This window comes from Erpetoichthys calabaricus, chromosome 1 (assembly GCF_900747795.2).
Source record: "Erpetoichthys calabaricus chromosome 1, fErpCal1.3, whole genome shotgun sequence".
NCBI classification, from domain to species: Eukaryota; Metazoa; Chordata; class Cladistia; order Polypteriformes; family Polypteridae; genus Erpetoichthys; species Erpetoichthys calabaricus.
The window spans coordinates 91,423,134-91,448,959 of NC_041394.2; the positions used below are offsets into that span (position 1 = coordinate 91,423,134).

The 25,826-nt window shown below is 37.5% G+C and overlaps 1 protein-coding gene across 5 annotated transcripts in view; it reads right to left on the bottom strand.

The window, feature by feature from the left end:
- The window catches only part of tacc1 (transforming, acidic coiled-coil containing protein 1), a 117,000-nt gene that overhangs the window by 55,426 nt on the left and 35,748 nt on the right, over window positions 1-25,826 (bottom strand). Inside the window, exons 1-2 of one of the 5 annotated variants that reach the window (XM_051922083.1) lie at window positions 20,910-21,545; window positions 6,166-6,278 (exon numbers count right to left, since the gene is read on the bottom strand). In XM_051922083.1, coding sequence (XP_051778043.1) covers window positions 6,166-6,278; window positions 20,910-21,109 — 313 coding nt within the window. In that variant the 5' untranslated portion in view covers window positions 21,110-21,545. Of the gene's footprint in view, window positions 1-6,165; window positions 6,279-20,909; window positions 21,546-25,826 lie in introns of those variants that run through there. The other 4 variants (XM_051922087.1, XM_051922096.1, XM_051922085.1 and 1 more) reach the window with 4 other exon arrangements.

Here is a 25,826-nt window from a genome sequence, read left to right on the forward strand (position 1 = left end):
TTTGACACCACTCCTGTGCAGGCATTCGAGATGACTGTTTTGCAAGAAATTATCAAAAGATCGGAACTGGAGATGAGTTATAGGGGAGATGCTTCAAACATAAATATAATTGCTGGCACTGGAGATGAGTTATAGGGGAGATGCTTCAAACATAAATATAATTGCTGTGGCCCTTGACACCAGACTCAGTAAGCTAAAATTTCTGTCTCCATACAAACATATATATAAAAAAAATATATACAGTGGTACCTTGAGATACGAGTTTAATTTGTTCCGTGACCGAGCTCGTAAGTCAAAATGCTCGTATCTCAAATCAATTTTCCCCATTGAAATTAATTGAAATGAGATTAATTTGTGCCAGCCCCCAAAAAACCACCCCAATTTTTTGTTAAATGTTTTCAACATTAGAAAAATGTATTTATAATGAACAAATATTGTATACAAACAAAATAAAACCTAACACATAAAAAGGAATCTCAAGAAATAAACAGATGTTGGCGAAGCCGATTAGCGTATTGTAATTTTTTTTTTTTCACTTTTGCTTAACTTAATTTTCTTCTTCACTAGTTTTTTTTCTTTTTTGCCACGCTTCCCTCACTTTCATTCTCAAGGCGTTTCAATAGAAACCTATCCAAGGAGCTTTGTTTAGTCCTCCCCTTTAGAATGTTTCTGAAATGAGTTAGGCAAGTGTCATTAAATAGCGCCGCTGCACGATCAGTTGCAATTATTTCAGGGTTTCTTTTCAATAATATCAAGCGTTAGGCAAGTGTCATTAAATAGTGCCACTGCATGATCAGTTGCAATTTTTTCAGGGTTTTGTTTCAATAAAGTCATGTGTTAGGCAAGTTTCATTAAATAGCGCCACTGCACGATCAGTTGCAACGTTTTCAGGGTGTTCTTTTCTTTAAAGTTCGAAACATTTCCCCACATTGCAAACACTTCCTTTATCTCACTTTATGAGGTAACCTCCTCTACCTCTGCCTCCTCCGTGATACCGATCTCCTGCAGAACCTCCGTATGTTGCTGCGTCTGTAGTTCCATAAACTCCTCCGTCGTCAGTTCCTCGGAATGTGCGGCGACAAGCTATTTGATGGCTCGTATTTCGAATTTTGGCTTGTAACTCAAGGCAAAAAAATCGACCTAGTGACGGCTCGTATCTCAAAAAACTCGTACGTTGGGGCACTCGTATCTCAAGGTACCACTGTATGTATATATATATATACGAGCTGTATATACCCGGCGTTGCCCGGGGCAGAAGTAACCTAATCGGTCAAACACTTACATATATACCAAAGTAAACCTAATCGGTCAAACACATATATAAAAAAAGCGAACCTAATCGGATAAACAGCTTCATATATACAGAAGCGAACCTAATCAGACAAACAGCTAATCTATATACATAAGCAAACCTAATTGGTCAAACAGTTACATAAATACAAAAGCAAACCTAATCGATGAAACAGCTTCATATATACAGAAGCGAACCTAATTGGTCAAACAGTTATGCATGTGCAGAATAATTTTACAAAGATTATGCGTGTTAACAATCATTAAAAAGAAAAGATTGAGGAACTCTTCTTCTATATGTGATGAAGCTGGATGAAGCTGACTTGACGAAGACGTAGGTGGCATAGATTGGTTTTTCTAAAACAGAAGAAAAAAATGAGTATCTATTATTATTTTAAATTAGAATGAAAATGAGAACCTTGATTAGAGATAGATTATTCGTATTAAAATATGTGCATGAATAAACTTTTGCTAACTCTCTAGCAAAAGTTTATTCATACAAATTGGCATGGGATGGCTTTGTGAAAAAGTAAAAATTAGATAAAAATAAATTGAGAATGCGTACTTCGATTTGACTGAGATTATCTGTAATGATGAAAAAAAAGTTTAGTATGTTTTTTTTTCCATACGGGAAGGATGTAAAACCTTACATAGGCACCCTTCAGCCCGTACTGAAGGGTAGTGTCAGATTCTTACTGACTAAAAAACACCCTTTTTATTCCACAGCTACCCCAAAAACCACTATTAGGCATTACTTTGGGGTGGCAGTAGTTTAGTTATGAAACAGCTGGGTCCTGAAAAAAATCTGTCTTATTAGTGGCTTCATCACATATAGAAGAACAGTTCCTCAATCTTTTCTTTTTAATGATTGTTAACACGCATAATGTTTGTAAAATCATTCTGCACATGCATAACTGTTTGACCAATTAGGTTCGCTTCTGTATATATGAAGCTGTTTGATCGATTAGGTTTGCTTTTGTATTTATGTAACTGTTTGACCAATTAGGTTTGCTTATGTATATAGATTAGCTGTTTGTCTGATTAGGTTCGCTTCTGTATATATGAAGCTGTTTGTCCGATTAGGTTCGGTTTTTTTATATATGTAACTGTTTGACCGATTACGTTTACTTTGGTATATATGTAAGTGTTTGACCGATTAGGTTACTTCTGCCCCGGGCAACGCCGGGTATATACAGCTCGTATATATATATATATATATATATATATATATATATATATATATATATAGCAAAATACCCGCGCTTCGCAGCGGAGAAGTAGTGTGTTAAAGAGGTTATGAAAAAAAAAGGAAACATTTTAAAAATAACGTAACATGATTGTCAATGTAATTTTGTTTGCCCATTACATGCTTAAATGTATACATTTTTTGGTGCACCTACCCGAGAACACGCGACATATAACCGAGCGTGGGAGAAGCATGGATTTTAAACACGCGTTGAGTTGATGTGCTGGTCTCCCTCGTGAAATAACTGGTAATGTTTGACTAAAATCTACAGCGAGTAAAACGACATTAGCTCCTATTTTTTTTTTTACGATCTCTGAGATGTTGCTTTTTTCGGTTCAAGGCTTCATAAGCTCTTTTATGTTGTATGGTGTACTTATCCCAAACCATCATCTTTGAATGTTGCAAGACTTTCGCCTTGTATGTAGATCGGGGTAATTACATTCATTGCATTCCTAGTCTGAATCACAATGTGATTGTATGGGTGGTTACCTGGCACTGTAGGGTTGCCACCCGTCCTTTAAAATACGGAATCGTGCCGCGTTTGAGAATGAAATTGCGCGTCCCGTTTTGAATCAATACTGGACGGGATTTATCCCGTATTTTTTTTATCATTTTTTTTTTTAAAGCAGCGTCTCATGCAAATCATCCCACACGCATTTTATGAAGATGCCTCCTTTCCTACTTTTGATTGGGTAATACTTGATGTCATCGTTAGTTTGATTGGTGTTTTTAACTGTCCAGTGAGTAGGGCGTGTCTTTCAACCGTAAGCAGATTTTTTGCACTGGTATCACTGACCTCGACGACGGCGACGTTATACGTCAAAAATAAATTACGATAAATGACGATTTTAGCGATACTTTATTACGACGGCGGCTACATAGACACGATCAAATAAAAACAAAAAAATCAAATAATCATTCTACATTTTCAAAACGTCGAAAAAACGACGGAATGAAAAAAAGGCCCACCCGACGACCCACCCATTCCATTTTTATATATATAGATATATAGATATATATATAGATATATATATATATATATATATATATATATATATATATATATATATATGCAGTTGGAGATCCATGAAGGGAGAAAAAACGAATCACGTATCATAAAATAGTTTTATTCCTGAGCTTTCAACCCCTATCAGGGGTCTTTCATCAGAGGATATGCTTAGACTTACAAGAATCAAAGGCAATATATAGCAACACATTCAGTGGGGGGTGGGGGGGGGGGGGTTTGGGTGGGTGGAGGTGACTAAGTCAGTATGATCAAGGGGGGGGGGGTTGTACAGTTTAATTATTGAAAGCTCAGGAATAAAACTATTTTATGATACGTGATTCGTTTTTTCTCCCTTCGTGGATCTCCAACTGCAAATATGCAAACCGTATCACAGACCTTCTCTTCCATATATATATATATATATATATATATATATATATATATATATATATATATATATATATATATATATACACATACATATATACTTACAAATATATACACATACTAAGGGGCAAGCCCCCCTGGCGCTTTTGGCACCCAACTCCCAGTTGCGGCCAGTCTGCCACTTGCGTCCTTTAAATAAATAATAACAGAATGGGACATTGGTTCATTAAAAGTTAGAGGGCAGTGTTTTGTCAGGCATCACACTGCTGTCCAGCCCCACAAAAGTAAGCTGCATTGTGACGGCTTGTGCAGTACTATACAACATAGTGCAGAAACAGACTGCATCAAGACATCAATGCAATGGCAATCCAAAGACACTTGAATGTTGTATCACCATTTAAGCATGGTTTCGGAGGAGTGGACACATCTCCTTGGGGTGCATTCAGCCCCCCTCTTCACAACAGCACAAAGCACAGGCAGAGGGGGGAAAAGGGTTGGTGAGCAAAGTGAGCAGGGGGCAAAGACCCCTAGTAAATAAATAAATAATTGAATGGTAGGCTTAATCTCAGTGGGTGTGCGTGCTTGTGCAGCTGCGGGAGGATGGTGTGGTAATTGAGGTGAGACGCACCTGCACATGAGGCTGCGGTCTGTCTTGATTGGTTTATTGGCTGAGTCTTATAAGGGGGAGCCAGCACAAGAAAAACAGAAAAAAAAGGAAAAAAAATGAGAGAAGAAAGATTTGCAAGAAAAGAACAGAATGATGGAAAGATGGGAGAGAAGACAGTAAATAAAGGAATCCAGTGTGAGCAGGTGAGAGAGTACGAGAAAAGGCAGGCACTAGGAGGAAGTCCCTTGGGAAAGCGCACAGGCAATGCTCGGGGGTTGAAGCAGGCCACTTCAGTCAAGAGATTTATGAGCTGGAGTGACTGAGGCGCTGCTCAGTTTGAGCGACTCTGTGTAAATCCGGAAGAAAAACAACGGGAGCTGCATGGGTATTGGTAGGCTCAGTGAGACATCCAGCGGGTGGAGCCATGGACCGCAGGGTCACAAGCCTGGCAGCAGAAATCAAAGGTTTGGTGTAGTGTGGTGCCAGGGCCCAAGCTTAAGAGCAGTGCAGAAGGTTGGCTGAACTGCCAATTGGGCACTTCGTTGGCTACAAGAACCCATTTTGGGTTAAGCTAAGGAGACATCGATTTTTAAAGGACTGCACTGGGGACTGAATTTTAAAGGACAGCTTCTTGCAGTATTTTAACCACACTTTTAGGGAATATGTATTTGTCTTGGTTTTAACCTCCACCGATCACTTCTTTTTATGGATTATTTATTCATGGAACATATTTGCACTGCACTTTTTGTTTTGGACACTGTTTTGTTCAATTGGTTTAATAAAAGCACTTTAAGCACTTTATGCACCTACCCCTTGCTATGTTTGTGTGTTGTCTCCTCATCCCACGGGTACATTATCAGCAGTAATATGGTTCAAGAAGCTCGTTATTGCAACTGGGAGTGTGGAGCCGACTCACACCATCACAGACCTCAGTTTGACTCTTTACATTTACACTGTATAAACCTGTTAAATTTCTTTTTAAATATTACTTTGGTACAGTATAAATATTTACATACGGGTGTCAAATTTTATACTATACAGTAAGACCCTCACTGATACCTGAGAAATTTTGAAATGTCAATAATTCACCTAAATACTAGCGAAAATGCATATTGTGGTGCACTTGCATACTTTAAAAGAAAATGTGCAAGTTATAAATTTGATTAACTAAATTCCCTGCCAGCTTTAAATGTTTTAGGGCAAACTTCAGTTCAACAGGACAACTCAAACCAAAAGATCTGTTGAACAAGACAATGAATACACTGTTATGGGCAAAAAATCTAAATAGGTTGGAAAGCTGGTGCATGCCAAAATAGTGCATTTTAATGTTTAATAAAATTTTATCAAATTTAAGAAGGATATTTTCAGTACAAGCACTTTATATTTTTAAGAACATAAACACAAAAGTTATTTCACAGATGAGGTGTTCATACATTATGCTCATGAAAAAACATAGTTTTATCTAAGATTTATTCAAATTCAGACAAAATTGTGTTATATAAATATTAAACAAGTCATTAAGAAAAAATGCAACAGTCTACCATTTATTTGTAATCTTTGCAATTGCTCATTTTCCTGCTGTTTCATACAATGCATTTTTGTCAATCATCTGCCCCCTGGCCCACTAACCTGTGTTTTTAGAAGAGGGAATATCAAGTTCTTCTGCAGCCTGCAGTTCTTTCTGTGGGCCATGTACTGGTGTTTCAGCCTCAGGTGTCTCAAAGTTACCCTCTGAATCAGAACTGTTTTGAAAATTAAGAAAAAAAATGGCAACAATGAGAGGTATTCGCACCTGCCATATTTACATACCCTCGCAGTACTGTACATAAAAGATAATAAAACAAAATTCAAGCTTAGGAGAAAATCAAGATTTTATTATGTCTTCCTGCTTTTTACATAGATAGAAAGAAAATTGGAGTACTAAAAGTAAAACTCATGCAAGATCAACATAGACAGGGCCTGGATCTATGATACTGACTAAGGATTCTGTGGCAATATCACTAACTATTGCACAACAACTCTACCATGGCAAAAACTTATTGATATTCCATTTCATATCTGACATAAAAGGATTTCTATTTAAACTGGCAGTGTAGGAAAAATAATTATTAATAACTGTGAAAACAAAAAAAAACATTTTACAAAGAATTTCTAACAAAAATTTGAAGTTCTAAAGTATTTTGTATTACATTGTTAAGTTATATACTGTATTTCTGACTCTTTTAAAGAAAATCACATAACTGATCACATCCATTTCTAATCCACACACACATATACATATATATTTAATTATAAAATATATAAAATATTATATAATTATATAAAATAAATATTCTTTTTTTTCTTTAACAGATGGCTGGGGCTCTTTCCTGGCTGGGAGTAGATGTGCACAGGGCACTGCCTCCCCAAGTATGGCTCCATGGGTGTTGGATTTTGGCAACAGCCTATTGAGTTTTGTGGGGGACAACAAGGGGAGTTGCAGATCCCTACTTTGGGTTTCCACCACTCCTGGGAATATTTCCAGATAATGCTGATGCGCCACCTGAAGTGCTCCCAGGTGCAGCATAAAAGGGACTGCCTTACTTCACTCGAGAAGCCAGAGTTGGGTGGAAGGGAGACAAAGCTTGCTGAAGGAGGATTAGAGGCAAAAGAGAGAGATATTGAGAAAAAAAAAAGAAGAAGCTGATGCTCCCCTTGGTGGCCACAATATACATACATACACACACACAAACACATTTTATATATATATAAATATATATATATACATATACAGTGAGGAACATAAGTATTTGAACACCCTGCGATTTTGCAAGTTCTCCCACTTAGAAATCATGGAGGGGTCTGAAATTCACATTGTAGGTGCATTCCCACTGTGAGAGACAGAATGTAAAAAAAAAATTCAGGAAATCACATTGTACCTGTATGATTTGTACATAATTTATTTGTATTGCACTGCTGCACATAAGTATTTGAATACCTGGCAATCAGCAAGAATTCTGGCTCTCAAAGACCTCTTACTCTGCCTTTAAGAAGTCCACCTCTACTCCACTTAGTAATGTTAATTAGTAGCACCTGTCTGAGCTCTTTAAAGACCCCTGTCCACCCTACAGTCAGTCAGACTCCAACTACTAACATGGGCAAGACCACAGAGCTGTCAAAAGACACCAGAGACAAAATTGTGGACCTGTGAATACTTATGTACATGGGCTTTCTCAATTTTTTCTCAATTTTTTTTATTTTTAATAAATTTGGAAAAATCTCAAGTAAACTTTTTTCATGTTATCATTATGGGGTGTTGTGTGTAGAATTCTGAGGAAAAAAAATGAATTGAATCCATTTTGGAATAAGGCTGTAACATAACAAAATGTGGAAAAGGTGATGTGCTGTGAATACTTTCCAGATGCACTGTAGATAGATAGATAGATAGATAGATAGATAGATAGATAGATAGATAGATAGATAGATAGATAGATAGATAGATAGATAGATAGATAGAAGTCCAATGTATATAGGCTGAACAGGACCGGAGAAAGTACAGTCCCCTGCGGCGCTCCTGTATTGCTGACCAAAATGTCAGACCTGCAGTTCCCGAGACGCACATAATGAGGACTGTTTGTAAAATAGTCCACGATCCATGCCACCAGGTATGAATCTACTCCCATCTCTGTCAGCTTGTCCCTAAGGAGCAGAGGTTGGATGGTGTTGAAGGTGCTAGAGAAGTCCAGAAACATAATTCTTACAGCACCACTGCCTCTGTCCAAGTGAGTGAGTGAATGAAGCAAATTGGGTTGTTAGTATATTGGTGAAGGAAGATGGTTTTTACAACAATTTAATCTCAGGGATAGAAGGATATTTGGCTAATACATTCCTCACCATTTGTGGCACACCTTTTACTTATTTAACATAATGATGAGACAATGAAGATATTAGAGTTTTGATTTTCAAGCTTTAAACAGTGTAATTAAAACATTTAGAAACTGGAGACCTTTCACCAGGGCAGGATTAATTAAACAGACGACTGAACTTCCTGAAATGGCAGAACATATTAACAAATTATAAAAAGCAACTCTAATACTGCACAGACCTAGTGGCTGAAGGCAGACTGACAATCCTTTCAGCAGCTGTTGTTTACTCTCTGCTTTTAGCTGGAGGAAAACACGTAGAGTTCTTAATGGTACATGATGAAGACAATGAAGAATACAATTAACTATTAAAGCTAGCCAGAGGCTGTGGAGAAGGTTGACACAAATTTCTTGTTCTTAAGCAGACTAGGAATAAGGTACGCTTTGTTAAAGTAAAAATAAAATTAGCCACAAAAAAGAATATAGTGCCTCCTGTAAGAAAAGTGTTTGCTTCCTGTCTATATACTTCTGAATTGCATATTTGTCTCAGTGAATTTATTTAGACCTAGTTTAGGCCAGACCTCCCCAATACATGTTTAACAAAATCATCCCAGAATAAAAAGAAATCCCAAAAACCTCAGGAAAAAAAAACTAGATCTCTACCAGTCCATGAAGGGCTACAAAACTATTTCAACAGCTCTGGGGTTCCACTGTTTGAACAAAAGTTCTGCATGTCCCCAGAAATAGTACCTGTAGGACCTGACTCAAAGTTTTGCAACATGGCACTAAATATAAGAACTGTAAGAAGACATGGGAGATTAGACTTTTTTCATGTGGTCAGAAGCAGACAGTTATAGTGTAGGTTAACCTCAGAGAAAATTGCTTCTTAAAAAGTAAATAAAGATTATCAGTATTCTGATTAATACTGTTTCATTATAAAACACAAGCAATTAGAAAAGATGGAAATGATGAATGATAGTCATTACTGGTTAGAGCATTGCCTCACACTTTGTTGATTCTTCTGTTTCAAGATTTCACTTAGGCCATTCATTTGCCATTTAGATGGGAAAATAAGAATGTAGTCAACAGCAGAACGGACTTTTTACAAGAGCTGGCAAGAGTAGGTGCAGACAGCGGGATTGAAAAAATTAGCACTATGCAAACCTTAGCCGTATACTCCAAAAGGAGAATGTAGAGAGTAGAAATGTCAAAATTAATCAAACAGGAAAATGTACAATCTTCCAGGACAGTGAGAGTGAAGACTATAACAATATCTAGGGATCTAAAATACTCTCTCACCTTAAGGAAAACGAAAAACAAAAAAAAAACAAACAATCATTTCACTATTGGGAAAACCCTGGGCAAATATATGATTGCTGTCATAGAGCACTTTGTAAAATCCACTGTTAACAAATTAGAACATAAGCACTTGTCTCCAGTTTGTTAAAAAAACAAGTGTTTTATGTATGGTTGAATAAAATGCACAGCTTTTTGCCTCCACAGTTCTGGGTACCTCAGAGAAAAACACTACCAGGCATGAGTCTGGTGTACTTTGATGCATTAGGACTGGAACCTATTTCCATTATTTATGCAACCATCAACTCTTACTGTATGTACTGCACCCTGAGATCATTTAAAAATCATTTGCTATATCATACATGTGAACTATGCTAAACACTGACACAAAGAATACCTCACTTGCAAGTGACAGGTATTGACTTCACACTCCTAGTAATCAAACTTGATAATATTCATGGTTAACTTTTAACCTAATATGAAATCATACATATGGTGTTTTATATATTGTCACAAAAATATTTGAAAAAATAGTAATTATTCTGTATAAGGAATACCCAAGTGTTATGCATCAATCAGAAAGTCCCAACCAAAAGATTTCAACCAATGCGCTGAATCCTCCCACCGACCGAGCAAACGAGAGCCACAGGCTGAAAACCTGATTTTTCGTGTGTTCTTGCGTATTACTCCACAAAACAATAGCAAATATCTACAAGTGAGACATCAGTACTTACAGTAGATTATCCCTATCAAAACAAGTACAAGCACATTATTGTATGATGTATCAATCATGAGATATCCTCCAAATAAGAGGAGGTGCAATGACACTTTTGGCACATCTCACCTCACACTCCCGGGTCATTAGCTCAAACTCAATAGATGTCAATATAAGAGTATAACAAGACACACCTGAAAGGGGCACTATAATCATGGTGCACAACAGACAAACAGTAGCAGAGTATTGAAGAGCTTCATTGAGAAACATTTTTGCTCATTTTCCGGAAAAACGGATTTGAGGTCAACTAAAACACACTTATAGCAAGGTTTTGCAGATTATCTCCATAGACAGCGATAGAAGACCTGGCTGATTTTGAGTCTGACACAGGCAGCAGGTCAGAAGAAGAGTTTCCTGAATAAATAATGATTCATTATTTTATGTGCAATAAAATTGTTCTGAACCTGGATCCCTGTTTGGAGAGATTTTGGATAGGGCAGCAGGACCCATAGTGCCATATGTTGTAACTATTTATTTCTTAGGTGCTATATAACTAAAATGTATTATTATTATTATTATCATTATAATTATTATTATTATTGTGTTATAAACACCTTAGAGGTGCCCAGGCACTACGTGTACGTGAGATATACCATATCAGAAAACAAAAATCTGAAAATATTACGGTGAGTGCCTATTTTTTTTCCTAATTTAGCAGGACTTTCTAATTAAAGGGGTGTCTGACACAAACACAGGTTCTATCACATTTGAGAAGTTATCTGTCAGGTTTTAGTGAAAAATTGACTGTCCTGCCTTTATTTTTTAAATAATAAGGCTTTATTTTGGGGTATTCCCCCTCAGGTTGAGATTGCTGAAAAATGCCCTCATGTTGTAAAGGGTTCAAGAGACTCTTATCATTAAGTCAAAGCAGTTCTGTAAAGAAATAGGCAAAATTCCAGTTATTGAGGCCAATGAGGTAATTACATTTCATACCAGTATTGGACCAGTAAACCCCCGATTCTCTGTCCTGCCTTTATTTTTTAAATAATAAGGCTTTATTTTGGGGTATTCCCCCTTAGGTTGAGATTGCTGAAAAATGCCCTCATGTTGTAAAGGGTTCAAGAGACTCTTATCATTAAGTCAAAGCAGTTCTGTAAAGAAATAGGCAAAATTCCAGTTATTGAGGCCAATGAGGTAATTACATTTCATACCAGTATTGGACCAGTACACCCCCGATTCTCTAACGAATCGCAAATGAACGAATGTCATCAATCAGTCTGTGTTGTATATAATTGTTGGAGGGAGGACAGACGATGGAGGGTGGGCATGTTACTGGAGTGTATGGATCTAATTAAGTACATAAATGTGTATTTATATTAATTAACGTATTGAAATTAAAATCGAAACGTAACTGTCATGTCATCCACGTAGACAATGTCGTTGAGGTGGTGCACATATATGTATGAAATATATTTGAGTGTAAAGGTGTAAATGAAGTACCTAGGAAGTAAAGAAGTGATTCAATGGGAGATTACAGATATTTAATCAAATACTTCTTTATACACAACATTTGTAGTAAAGATGGTGTCTTGTCCTTGAATGAGTCTGCCTTGGTATGGAGAACTTAAAACCTTAACTTTAACGTCACATGAACGTCGAACTCTTGAAAAGGCCACATAAAATTGTCCATGTCCAACTACAGGTTCAGAGAGATTTATGCCCACTTTGTCCATGGTCTGTCCTTGGGATTTGTTGATTGTCATGGCAAATGCAGCCTTGATGGGAAATTGGCGGCGTTTAAGTTTAAAAGGTAATTCCAGGTCAGAACTTGTAAGGTCAATTCTGGGAATCAAAACAGTATTGTTAGTATGCGATCCCGTAAGAATGTTTGCTTCAATAACATTGTCTGTCATGGTGTTCACGACCAACCGTGTACCGTTACATAAACCTTGTTTAGTATTAAGGTTTCTTAATAGCATGACTATTGTCCCCACTTTAAGGTTAAGATTGTGTTGTGGCAATCCGGCCGGGTTAATAGTGTTTAAATATTCTAATGGGAAATTAAGACGCTCAGTTTCGTCTTCAGAATCCACATTGTCAGTACTTAGATAGAGTCGTCCTTCTCCAGGAAGCAGTGTAATGACTTGGTTATTTATCTGATCAACGTCAATATTCTTTGGACATAATATAGCGCGGTGTGTTAAAAGTGGTATTTGGTCTAATGAGATCGCTTGAAGCAGTATGGGCCATTCCCAGGTGGTGGCTTGATATTCACCCCGGTAGATGCAAAAGCAAATGAAGTATTGTAGGATCTAATGCAGTCCATAAAGCTTTTACTTTCGGGTACATTGTTAGACAAAAGCTTCCATAGATATTCAGGATATTCATCCAAAGGAGGTAGCCTAACCTGACCTTTTTGACAACAACGTGTAAACTCATTAGTTGTACCGCCAGTTAATTCTTCAGGGAAGTTAAGTGAATGACAATGACTACAAATGACACTCATTAATCCCAATGAATTTTCCGTAACAGTGGACTCATTATAGAATGCGTTGTCAGCTAATTGGCGGAATTGTTCAGCGGCTGTCTGTCGTTTCTGTGTTTGGCATTATCGTTCCTTGTGGAGTCGTGAGTCCTTTGCTTGTGCTGTTTGAGAAGCGAGTTGTAGGCGCCTTCGTTCATTGTTTCTATTCATACGCGGTCGTCTTTGTAATTCCGTTAGTCGAGCTCTTTCGTTTTGGAGCCGTGCTGTCTTTGCTTGTGGTGTTTCCGAAGCGCGTTGTAGGTGCCTGCGTTCATTGTGTTTATCCATGCGGGCGCGTTTTTGTATTTCCGTTACTTGAGCTCGTTGTTTTTGGAGCCGTGACTCCTTTGTTGCTGCTGTTTCAGAAGCGTGTTGAAGGCGCCTGCGTTCATTGTGTTTATCCATGCGGTGTTGTTTTTGTATTTCTGTTAGTTGAGCTGTTTGTTTTTGCAGCTGTGACCGCGTTAGCTATAAGTCGTTTACTGTTAGGAATTCTAATCACACTTACATTTAATACGGAGCCTTCGTTTATTGTTCTTTTCCACCTGGTGTCGTATCTGTGTTTTCTGTGGCTGGACTGTTAATAATGTATTACTGTAATACTGTAATGTAATTCAAATATGCTGTGTAGTCTGGACCTTTGTGGATTCCGTACTGTAATACTGTAATGTGATTTAAATATGCTGTGTAGTGTGGACGTGTGGGGATTCCGTACTGTAATACTGTAATGTGATTCACATATGCACTGAATCGTTTCGTTTTTGTTTTCTCTGTGGCTATGTCGTGAGCTATGGGCTCGGATTTGTATTTCCGTTAGTTGAGCTGTTTCGTTTTTGAGCCGTGACTTTTTCGTGTGCTTCATTTGTCTAGCGGGTGTGTTCTCTGTGGCTGTGCCGTCTGCTATGGGCGGGCTCGTGGTAGTGGCGATCACTCTGGTAGGCGTGTTTTCTGTGGCTGTGTCATTAGCTATGGGCGGGATCGTTGCAGTGCGGCAGGGCGCATGCGCATCGTTGCAGCGCGCGTACGCTTCGATGCGCCCTGCGTCCATAACCTTCGGTTAGTAATATGGATGCTGCATAACGTAATAGAGTGTGAAAAATATGCAGTAATACAAATAATCAGAAATATGTATTTTTTAGAATTGCAGACATTTAACTACTACATGGTTATGTTCCTTTTTCACATCTTTACGAAAAAAGATCCACATTTAATTGCATTATATAAAGGGATATTTTTTCTCAGAATGCATCCATAGGAATTTAAGGCCAGTTACCTCTCCTACAAAGCTTGCACAAAGAATGAATTGCACGCTGTATAATGAATGTTGCTAATTAGACTGGAAGCAGCACTAATGTTTACATGAACAACTAACTTTATCCCTCCTGCAAAACCCATACAAAGCACACACTGCTCTACTGGAGGCAGCTTCATGCCCATTAATATTCAACTTAGGTTTAAAGAAGGCAGCAATCAGCATTTTCATAACATACAAGTGAATAATCTAGTTAAAAAGTACATGGGTATTATGAAAAGAATCTCATAATTTAGTGCAACGCCAATGCAGGCAGAGAATATCACTAACCATTACTCTTTCAATAATATTTTCATAATAGCTGCCAAGTTTGTAGTAACTGTCAAAAATGCCTCAAATGTACTCTAAGACAGATGTAAGTTTTTTGATAAAATGGGTCCTAATATGTCAGTATGGCATAAGCAAACATATGATTCCACAGTGAGATCATCGTAACCAATAATTAAGAAACTTAAAAATATATAAAAAATATTAAAACCATCAGTCATTAAACAGCTACTATTCCATCCATCCATGCATCTATCATTCAATTTTCTAAAGTTTTACTTAGTGTAACATATGTGTATATTACCTTAAAACTTTTGTTTTTTATGTGCATTAACTATATTGCTTCTACCAATATATACCCAGGTCTAAGTTTACCTTAAACTTTAATTAACTGATTAGTTTATGAAAAATAAATTCCAGGTTATTCATTATTCCTTAGCTAAAATAGTGGAATTTATTCCATTTTGAAAATTGAACTGTATTCCTCAAAACACATGAGAAGTAAAATTGAGACCAAGCAATTGATAAAGCAAAGTAAGCAAACACTGACAGTGACTAGACAATACTTGTGGAAGAAAATTGTTTTGGGATATGGAGTCTGAACACAGTTAATTATGTGTAAATGCCATACAGCTTATCCCTAAGCCTCAGTCACATTTCTCCATCCTGTGAGGTTACTAAACTCTTTTGGGACCCAGGACCCCACCCCAACACCCCAACAATATGGTGCAATACAGTGACTCATGCGTCACAATCCATAAAACAGGCAGAGAGAGAGAGAGAAGATTGAAATCATAGTGTCACTCATAAAAAAAACATAGTTAAGATTCTGAAGATTAAGAGATGTAACATTTATTGTACATAATTTCATTTACCAAAACTAAAGCACATTGTCAACTCATTTAATGAATTGTGGGAAAACCTGTTATTACGCAAAATAATCTAAAATTAGTTCTTAAGTATAATTTCTTTTCCCAGCAGTATGATAATGAACACAGCACAAGAATAGCTTAAATAGAAACTAAGTTCCCATTCTATTCTTCCCTGACCCCATGCAGGACTTCTGAATTAGTGTACCATTTTAAATGACAGATTTCAAAACTATACCCTCATCATATTAGTCTGTAATGTACATTATAGAATACACAAGAATGGGATGAGTAGCACACTGACAAAATGTGAACAGATTTTGATTTGGATTGAGAATATTTTTTTTTCTTCAGGAATACGTGTAGATAAAAATTCACATACACATACAAGCTGTCGTCAGTTGACCTTAGGTAAATATTCCATAATTAATAGGACATTATAATAAATATATTTATGTGTAAATATTTCTATTTATATATAGTGCCTTAAGCAAAAGTATTCAGTTCTCTAATTTTAGAGAAAAACAAATACTACACTGAAAAATTGTTCACTGCAATTTTATTACTAATAAACCCATCCATCCATCCATTTTTCAACCTGCTGAATCAGAACACAGGGTCACGGGGGTCCGCTGGAACCAATCCCAGCCAACACAGTGCGCAAGGCAGGAACCAATTCCAGACAGGGCGCCAACCCACCGCAGGACACACACACCCACACACTAAGCACACACTAGGGCCAATTTAGAATCGCCAATCCACCTAACCTACATGTCTTTGGACTGTGGGAGAAAACCGGAGCACCTGGAGGAAACCCACTCACATACGGGGAGAACATGCAAACTCCATGAAGGGAGGACCTGGGAAGCGAACCCGGGTCTCCTTACTGCGAGGCAGCAGCGCTACCAGCCCTACTAAAAAAACACTTGCTGTAAACTCATATTTTTTAACATGACATTGTAGTATGTAGTAAATTATTATTCCATGCATCTTCCAACCCCATTTATCCAGAGCAGGGACACAGGACAGCTGCAGTCAATCCCAGTAAGCAGTAGTTGCAAGGCAGGAACAATCCCTAGACTGGGCGCCAGCTCATCACAGGGTGAACATATACAATTACCCGTTATCTACCAGTATCCTATTTGTAGAACAGCTACATATATGGCTATTATCTGTTGCACCGAAGCAACCATGTGATCCGGGGTACATTCATAGCAGGTTGCGTGTCACAACACTTCCGCGAAGGCGGCCATGTGCCATATAGCGTGTGGGCGGCAGGTTGTGCTTTGTGTCTTTGGAGGCAGCTTCTGACGTTCCCTACATGTGACGGCGCGTCTGGACATGTTGTGCTAGTTTGCTGGGACGGAGAGATTGACGCAATGTAAGTAAACTATCTACATGTCCGTATTGCCAACTTGTATTCTAATCACACTTACATAGACGTTATTTTGCGACATTTCCCACTGTCCTGTGAAGAGGACATTGGGATGATGGCATGCATATAGTGCCTATATCTAAAGTGCACCTTATTTATCTTTTTTTGCGTAGTAAAAAATGCCAAGAAGGTGTATCACCCTGGATGAAGTGTCACAGCTTCTGGAAGAGTGTGAGGAAGAATACTCGGAAGCTACTGTCTGTGTGCTACCGCCAAATATCACTGAATTGTCAGACGAAGATGAAGGGGATGAGGACGTTGCCAATGCAGGAAATGTAACTGTTGCTGATGTTTCTGGAGAGCTAGAAGTCTAAATGGTTGGAGAAGACATGGAAGACGACACGTTGTTTGAAAATGAAGGGGATGACGCTGAACCGGAAGAGAATCAACCATCAACAAGTTCTGCACCTCCGGTGAAACGGTCAAGGAAGAAGAAACGTCCTTGTCCTGCGCCGTCCTGGACAAAGCAGAAGAATCCAGTCTTCCCAAAGATATCTGCTCTGAATGGACAGGTCGCCGGTGTTGCAGAAAATAATCTGAGACAAACTTTAGCCCAACATAATCCTGTGCAACTCTTTGAGGACTTCTTTTCGCCAGAGATATTATATGACCTAATCTGTAGAGAAACAGTTCGTTATTCAACTGATTTTAGGAATGATCAGCTGAAGAAGTGAAGGTCTTCCTTGGGATTTTGATTCTAACTAGATACCATAAAGTCCCGTCAGAAACAGACTATTGGAGTGATGCAGAAGATCTTGGCGTACCTATTGTCAAGAATGCTATGTCCCGAAACCGATTTCAGAAATTGAAGAGTAATATTCATTTCGTGGACAATTCTACTGCAGACAGCAACATAGGTGACCGATCATTCAAGGTGAAGCCGTTGTTTGAACTCTTGAATGAGAATTTCTGTAAATTTGGCTATTTTACACCCAATATCAGCATTGATGAGATGATCGTGAAATATTATGGGAGACACAGCCTGAAACAATTTATAAAGGGAAAGCCCATCAGATTTGGGTATAAATACTGGGCCATATGCTCCAGCGAAGGACACTGTTACACCTTCTCATTGTATTGTGGAAAGGAAACAACTGCAACAGATGTGCCACTTGGTTCTCGCATTGTCTTGAATGCTGTACAACATATTGCTGATCCAAGCAGCTATGCTCTGTATTTTGATAACTTCTTTACAAACATGGATCTGCTCTCTCAACTGGCAGATACAGGATTTCGAGCAACCGCTACCATTAGAGCAAACAGGTTCAATAGAACATGTCCAATGAAGTCATCAAAAGAGATGAAGAAATCAGATCGTGGTGCTAGCGAGTACGTCTACGACAGAACGTCAGAGGTACTTCTCGTGCGTTGGCACGACAATAACATTGTAACAGTTGCCACTAATCACGACTCTCTTGAGCCGCTTCATGATGTCAAGCGTCGTGTAAAAGGCCAGAAAGAAAAAAGCACGGTGAAAATGCCTAACTTGATACATAATTACAATGCGTAAATGGGCGGTGTTGACCATCATGACTAGCTTGTTTCAAAATACTGTGTTTCTGTACACGGAAAGAAATGGTACTGGCCCCTGTTTACTCGCTGCATTGACATGGCAATAGTGAATGCGTGAATTCTGCACAAAAGTATCCATGGGGGAAATGCCATATCACTGAAGGATTTCAGACGAGCAATTGCCATAGTTTATTTGAAGATCACTATCCAATGCAAGTATGCAGGAAGACCCAGGGTGCCCAGACTACCAACAGGAGCTGACATGATGCGACACGATGGCATGGGCCATTTTTTGATGCAGAGGGATAAACAGCATCGCTGTCAGCGTGAAGGATGCAAAAGCAAGCCTAAAACATATTGCAACAAGTGCAATACAACACTTTGCCGTACTTGCTTTCAGCCATATCATGATACGTAGTGTTGGCATTTGGACTATGATTCCTCTTATGTTTGGTCCTTGTAAGGTCATAATTATGAGCAATAAATGTATATGTTCTCATATGGTACATAGAGCTTCTGTTATGTCAAGTCATCCCAGTATCCTATTTAGAGGACAGGTTTTATCTATACAAGTAAACAAAAAGAAACATGATTACATGGTTTTTCTGTTCCAGGGACTCCAAATGACAATAACTTTACAACGGAAACAAAAAAATTTTAAAAAATTAATTTGGGAGATAACGGGAGATATTCATGTCTTTGGACTGTAGGTGGAAACTGGATCAACCCCATTTCGACACTAGGACAACCAGCATCTATCTATTCAATCCTAACTATATTTTGTAGAGACACTTTTTTTGCAGCATTAACAGGTTTACACCTTTTGGAGTAAGTGGGTTCTCTCTTTGTGCACAGTTCTGGCATGATTTTGACCTATTTTATCAGGCAAATTTGCTCTAGGTTGTTCAGTTTAGGTAGATGATGCTTGTGCAGTACTATTTTCAAACAGTATCACTCAGTTTGATTGAGATCAGGGCTTTGACTGGGCTATTGTAGGACATGCAACTTTTTGTTCTCAAGACATTTCAAAGATGTTTGGGATCATTGCTTGGGGAGGGGCTTTACACAAGCATCAGTTTTTTTTTAGCAAGCTCAAACACATTTTTTGAAGTATATGCAAAATATTCATTCTCCCATGTTAACCACATACCTCACCCCTGCTGATGAAAGTCAACCCCACTGCATAATGCTACCATCACCATACTTCACTGTAGGTATGTTTTTTTTCTTTATAGCTACTCAAGACTGCATGCAAATTATGACTTAGTCATTATGTTTGAAAATTTTGGATATTACAGTCTTGCTTTTTTCTGGCTTTAGTTTTCATCTCAATATTTCTGATAACAAATGACCCAAAATTGTCCTAACATGAGTGAGTGTGCCCATTTAAAATTACTAATGCTGAAGAGCCCTTTGCCTCAAACTGCCAAAATAAACTCAAACACCATGAGAATGCACAGCTGACTTGTATAATTTCAGTAAATGGAAAAATGGATAAATGTGTTAACTGTTCCATAAAGATCTTGCTCATCAAAAATTGTTATCTTAAGAGCTGCCTGCTACATTAGTCAGCACTACAGGTATACCATTTTATCAGTATACTTCTTAAAGCATCAATAAAACATGTAATCAATATCTGGCCTTCTTCACTTCAGTACAATTATAAAATGCTAACGTAGTAAAATGGACAATAATAAACAAACTTTCAGCCTTCCTTACCTGAACTAATGAGGTAAAGCTGTTAGTCTCAAATAACAAAATTAACAGTCTGAGCAAGTCTGTATTTGAACACTGTAAAGTACTTTCTAAACACAGAAAAATGTCAAAAGAGTCACAAGTCTTGTGTAAATCATCATCAAATACATATCTTACAGAGAAATTACTTCCTCAGAAACATGTCTTTTTTATTTGAATTTTTATTTTAATTTGCCAGGCTTCTTAATCTAACCACTAATTCTCACAAATTCTAAATGATTTGTTTATTTAATTTAATAAATAGAGTTTCTCTGATTCTGAATCTCTAACAGATGTGCTAAGTTGAATTGTATATCACCACTGCTATCAAAAGAAAAAATGGCAGTCTAAAATATTTACAATATCTGCTAATTGCTTTGTAAAAGGATACACATCTTACTGATAATCTTGTTAGAACAAATGTCATGTGTACAATTTCAAAGTTGAGGGACAGCATTCATGAGGAAAATTACCTTTTTCCTCTTTAGCCCACTTTGTATAGCATGCATTTTAAGTCTGAACACACCACAACACTTGTTCGCAGAAAGCTTGTCATTCCACCTTGATCCCATTCTACTTCTCCACCCACACCCAAAAGTCCAGTTGTAAACATACAAGAGATTTTCTCTCTGCTGTTGCAATAGAGTTAGAATAAAGTCAGACAGAATAAGTAAAAATAAATTGAAAAAGAGGTGAATAGGTACAAATAAATTCAAAAAGACTTTTTAAGATAAAAGGATGAAAGCTTCATCTAAACACAATTTTAGACAAAGCTTATTGTTGACAGGTTACTGCTACCTGTTAGCTTGCCCCTGCCCCTCCCCCAAAACCTTATCCAGCAATCAAACAGATACTTATCAAGCTCACCAAGCAGCAGTCTTCACGCATGAGAAATGAGGAAAAGCAACTCGCCTGCAGCTCAGGGACTGATCTTCCTCCTCATCTGCCACATCTTCCTCAGCACCACCTTGTCCTTCTTGCCCATCCTCTCCACCACCACGAACTGCTGACCAGGTCCACTTTGCCCACTGGACAGGGGACAGCATCTGCCAGGGGCTAAAAGCCATGACTCTTGTTTTTAGTCTTTTATTCTTCAAAGTCAATAGATCCACAAGATGGTGGTAAGCAGGCAGGCAGCGGCACTCTTATTTTCTGCAGTCTAGATTTTTCTGGCAAAGGCGCGGATGTGGTCAGAACATCACGAGTGAGTCCTCCCTTAACGGCTCCCTCTGACTTTTGCTTCCTCTAAATGAGCTCTCTATTCAACTCTTAGGCTCTCATCATTAATGCTGACTTGTGTGTCTTCCCCAAAGCTGCATTCAATTTCCTTTTATCACATATGTTTGAAATAATATCTAGAAAATTTTGCTCAGTCTCTGTAATGTAAATTTCCAGTAGAACTGCCAGTTCTTTTTCGCAGACACACTACCACCAAGTAGCTCTGAATGCCAAAGCACAAATCAGCTGGCTAGTCGGCAGACAACAAACACATTCTCTTAACCAGAGGCAGGCGCACAGACACACACACACATATGCAAGAGACCGCCTCTCAGGACTGGGCTATTGCCTCAGTACAGGGGTGAAAGCCAATGTTTCCTGTTTACAGAGAGGTAGTCTCTCTTCACAGATCTGCCGGATCTCCCCCATACTGAAGTAGTTGAGTCAAACATCTGAAGGCAGCAGAGAGACCTCTAACACTCATCTAAAAAGACAAGCAGCAAAAAGAAAAAAAAAAAACCTTAAACGCCTCAAACTGGGGGCTTGCTGCCTGGAATGCAAAACAGGCTGAATCACAGGCTACAGTTTAGTCATTCTGTATTTATAAATACTTTTCCACTGAAACGAACTCAGAGAAGCTTTACTAAGGACACACAGCATGTCAAGTGGCATGAGTATACATTCAGGCTAGGATTCATTGTGTAAAGGTGGAGATGCATAAAGTTCAAAGAAAGCTGGAAAAATCCAGTGAGCAAGAAATAAAGTCTGCCGGATGATTTATCTCCCACATCAAGCTACAGCTTTGTTCCTTACTTTTTTTGTACAAGGCTGCTGTTTGTAAAATTTTATTTTATTAAATAGTTTTTAAATTTTAAAAGGTATCTGTAATATATTAAGATAAATACACTTCATTGAGATTAACATATTTTATACATTTGCTTTCACAGTCAAAAAGGTGTTTAAAATCACTGACTCAATTTCAGAAACCTGCTGAGTTAGGATTTTTTTTATTTGATGCAATATAGCTCTAAAAAATAATTTATTAAAGGATATACTAATTAAATATATGTGGCATTTAACACTTAATTATACAAATTAATTCATACTATTTGTTGTTTTTAATTCAATGCTTCTTTGCAAATAACAATACAGGACAGCGGCTCAGTGTTTTAATGTAATCTGTCTCACATATTTCCAAATACATAATGAACAGAACATATAGGTAATACAAGAAAAAGAGGCCTGTAAACCACATTAGATCCAGAATTTAATTCAATTCAAACACGTTATATTTCTTTTTAATACACAGTAGTTCATATTTTGTAACACTTAAAAGAACAAGCAATAATAGGTTAAAAGCAAATATTTGGAATTATGTTTTATTTGCTTATTTTAAGTTTTTGCCATATCCTAAAAACATGGATGGTAGTTTAGTCTAGGGTTCAAGATTGAGTATAAAGGTGCATCATGTGATTGGTCTCTTATTCCATGCAGAAAGCAACAATTAAATGAGTAAATCAGAGACAACACTTTTCAAAATGTTTTTAAAGCATATTGGCCACATTCTCAAACTACCAATATCACTACTGCATGGGAACTTTACTATATTTTAGTTCAGAAATACTAAATAGCTATATTTTCTAAATAAAATTTAGTGTCATTTTTAATTGTTTTCTACATTTAAACAACATAAGAATGTATTTTAGTCCGTTGTAGCACTCTTTAAAAACTTGTTTTACTAAACCCTCTTACTATACTCCAAAATCTGTTTTGTATATACTATGTTCAGATTTTCCCAAAGGTCAGGATTAACTCTGTCTGTGTGATGAACATAGTGTCACACCCTGCCACTCTAAACATGAATCACATCTAAAGTGGCTTCTATGCATCACAGGTGGTTAAAGAGGAAAAACATATTTTCCAGTAACAAACTAAAGCTAATAGTTGCGGTATACTACTAAGATTGCCATTACTATCCTGTCACAATATATTCAGAATTTTGTGATTTATTTAAAAATTTTTAAAACTCCCATTTTTATCAATATACACTATGTTCCACTACATTCATCTTTTACTAACTGTGCTGTGATACAAGCTACAATTAACACACATGGGAAATCACATTTAGCATTTACAATCAAAAAACATGTAAGTAAAATTTTTTCAAAATTGTAAGCAAAACCAGCAATAAGATATATACTGAATAATATTTTTTGTTATGTTCATTGCCTACATAGTTGCATGTGCAAGTGTAGGAGGAGAACAGACATTCTGGCCGGGAGAGAGGATGGTTTATTACCTAGACAGGAGGCCAGAGTCAAATGACAGGTGGAGTGGGCAGCAGAACAGAAAAATAACTCTCCGTCCGGCCAGTATGATATAATGGATGGACTGAGAAAAGGATGTGGAGTGGTTCCATCCCCCATACACCAGGTGGCAGTGGTCCTCGTATGGGCACCTATTCAGGACACCCACAGGGGTGCTTGGGAGATGGGAGTGTGGAAGTGCAGCCCTGTCGGGGTCTTTGGGGATCAAGAGAGGACACTGTTGGGGGAAGACCTCCCTACTTTCTCCATTATACCAAAGTATTCCCAGATCCAGCTTATTAGGGAGCCTGCTGCAACACATAGGTGAGTCGGAAGCATGAGGCAGCCGGCAGCCCTCATATTTGCGTATTTGAAACTGGCTGTGGAAAGACGTTTGGAAAAGGTGTTTTTATGAATAAATAAATATTGCTTATTTCATTTAAAAGTGTGCTGGGCATTACTATGTATGTGGTTTGGGGACCTTTGGTGCACCCTTGTGGACACATTAGTAGCTATTCTTGACTACATATTGTATTAGTATGTTACTTGCTTGAAACAGCTTTAAAATTATACATTACATCTAAGACGGTGCAAAAGGTTTCATTCCAGTATCTAATAATAACAAAGGGCAACATTGAAAAGGCAATTCAGAGCATGTACTACTAACCACACTCAGGATCTGTATGTAAAAGATAAGACTGAAGGAAAAAAAACTAAAAAGAGCAAGAGCAAAAAATCAACAACAGATTTTTGATGTACATTAATGCTGCTTCAAACATTAACCACAAAAATACTATTTTTTTGTATATCAGATATTAAGAAATTAGAAAATACAGCATTTTACTGGTTCTAATGATATTCTTATGAAATTACATGTTTGCACTTATATTTACACAGCAATTCAAACATGTAAATACAATTTTCATTCAGACTTTTAAAAATACAATAGAAGTAGTTTCCAACCACATGAGAAGTATATAAAATATATAGAACCTTTCTACTTCAAAACCTTCCAGCTTCAAACAGCTACCACTTACACTGTCTACTGCCTGTTTTCAATTTGACAATAACTAGCAGACTAGTTGCAACCCCCATTCCTCTGCTGCTTTAAGCCCTGGATTTCTGAAACATGCTGCTATATTGGGGCTAGCATTAAACTAAAATATTAAGTGCTAAGGACAAATTAGTTTTTGCTAGCAAAATTTCTTGAGAAACCAAATGAACCCTGTAAATTGAAAGTAAAAAATCAGAAAAAAAAAAACAAAAAGAAATGTACTAGTGTACTGGTTTTCAACTGTTATTTTTTCATATTCTGAGACACAGATGACTGTAAAACTTGATCAATCACAATGTCTTCACATCTTTCAAAAACAAACAAATGAATCACAAACACTAACATCATAGAGACAAAAAATCTGGCTGATGTGCAAGTGTTTGATCTAATCCAAATGTACTGTTATGCACCCAAGAATTCATCAGGAGGATACAGCCAGCCATGATCCTGTTATCACTTTCAGTGTCAGAAGTTTCAGGGGAAGCCACTGTGTCCCTGAATCATTCAGTTCTTAGTAGCCATTAAAAGGATCAGGTATTCATGGAGACCTATATGCTGTCTGTACTCTATCCTAAGTAGTAAATTCTTAACTGCCCTAGATATAAGTGGGCTGCTTCCTCTTGCTGGCGAATCTTCACTAAGCATTCACACAGTCTGGCCAATCATCACTGCATGTGTCCAATTTTTATAATGCAAGATGTAACAACTCCACATGCTGCACTGTGCAGGAAACACATCTCTAAGAAGTGGCGTATTTGCTAACTAACTCCTTCACCCTTTTTGGCCTATAGACTGGAAGAAGAGAAGACGGAAAACTACCTGATGTCAATTCCATTCCAAAATTGGAAATCCTGTCTCTTCCTCCACCATTGGTGTTTAATGACTTGCAAACCCGGAAGCTGGCATTCATTAAGAAACTCGCCTCTGGGAGAGCATGAGCTCCTCTGCAAAAACAGCTCTCATAAGCTGAAGGTTCACCACTATTGATTTTGATTATTTTCTCAGTCACCTTTTTCCATTATTAAAAGGGGTTTTACTGTCAGGGCATCCCAAACCATTATCTTTCTATGTCCCTTCTCTTACAACAGGAACAATCAATGATCCTGGCAACAAAATGATGACGTAATAATGCTAATAAATATTAACAACAAAAATAAAATATGAGATAATCAAAGAAAATGACAAAAATGGTTCTTACAAATTCCT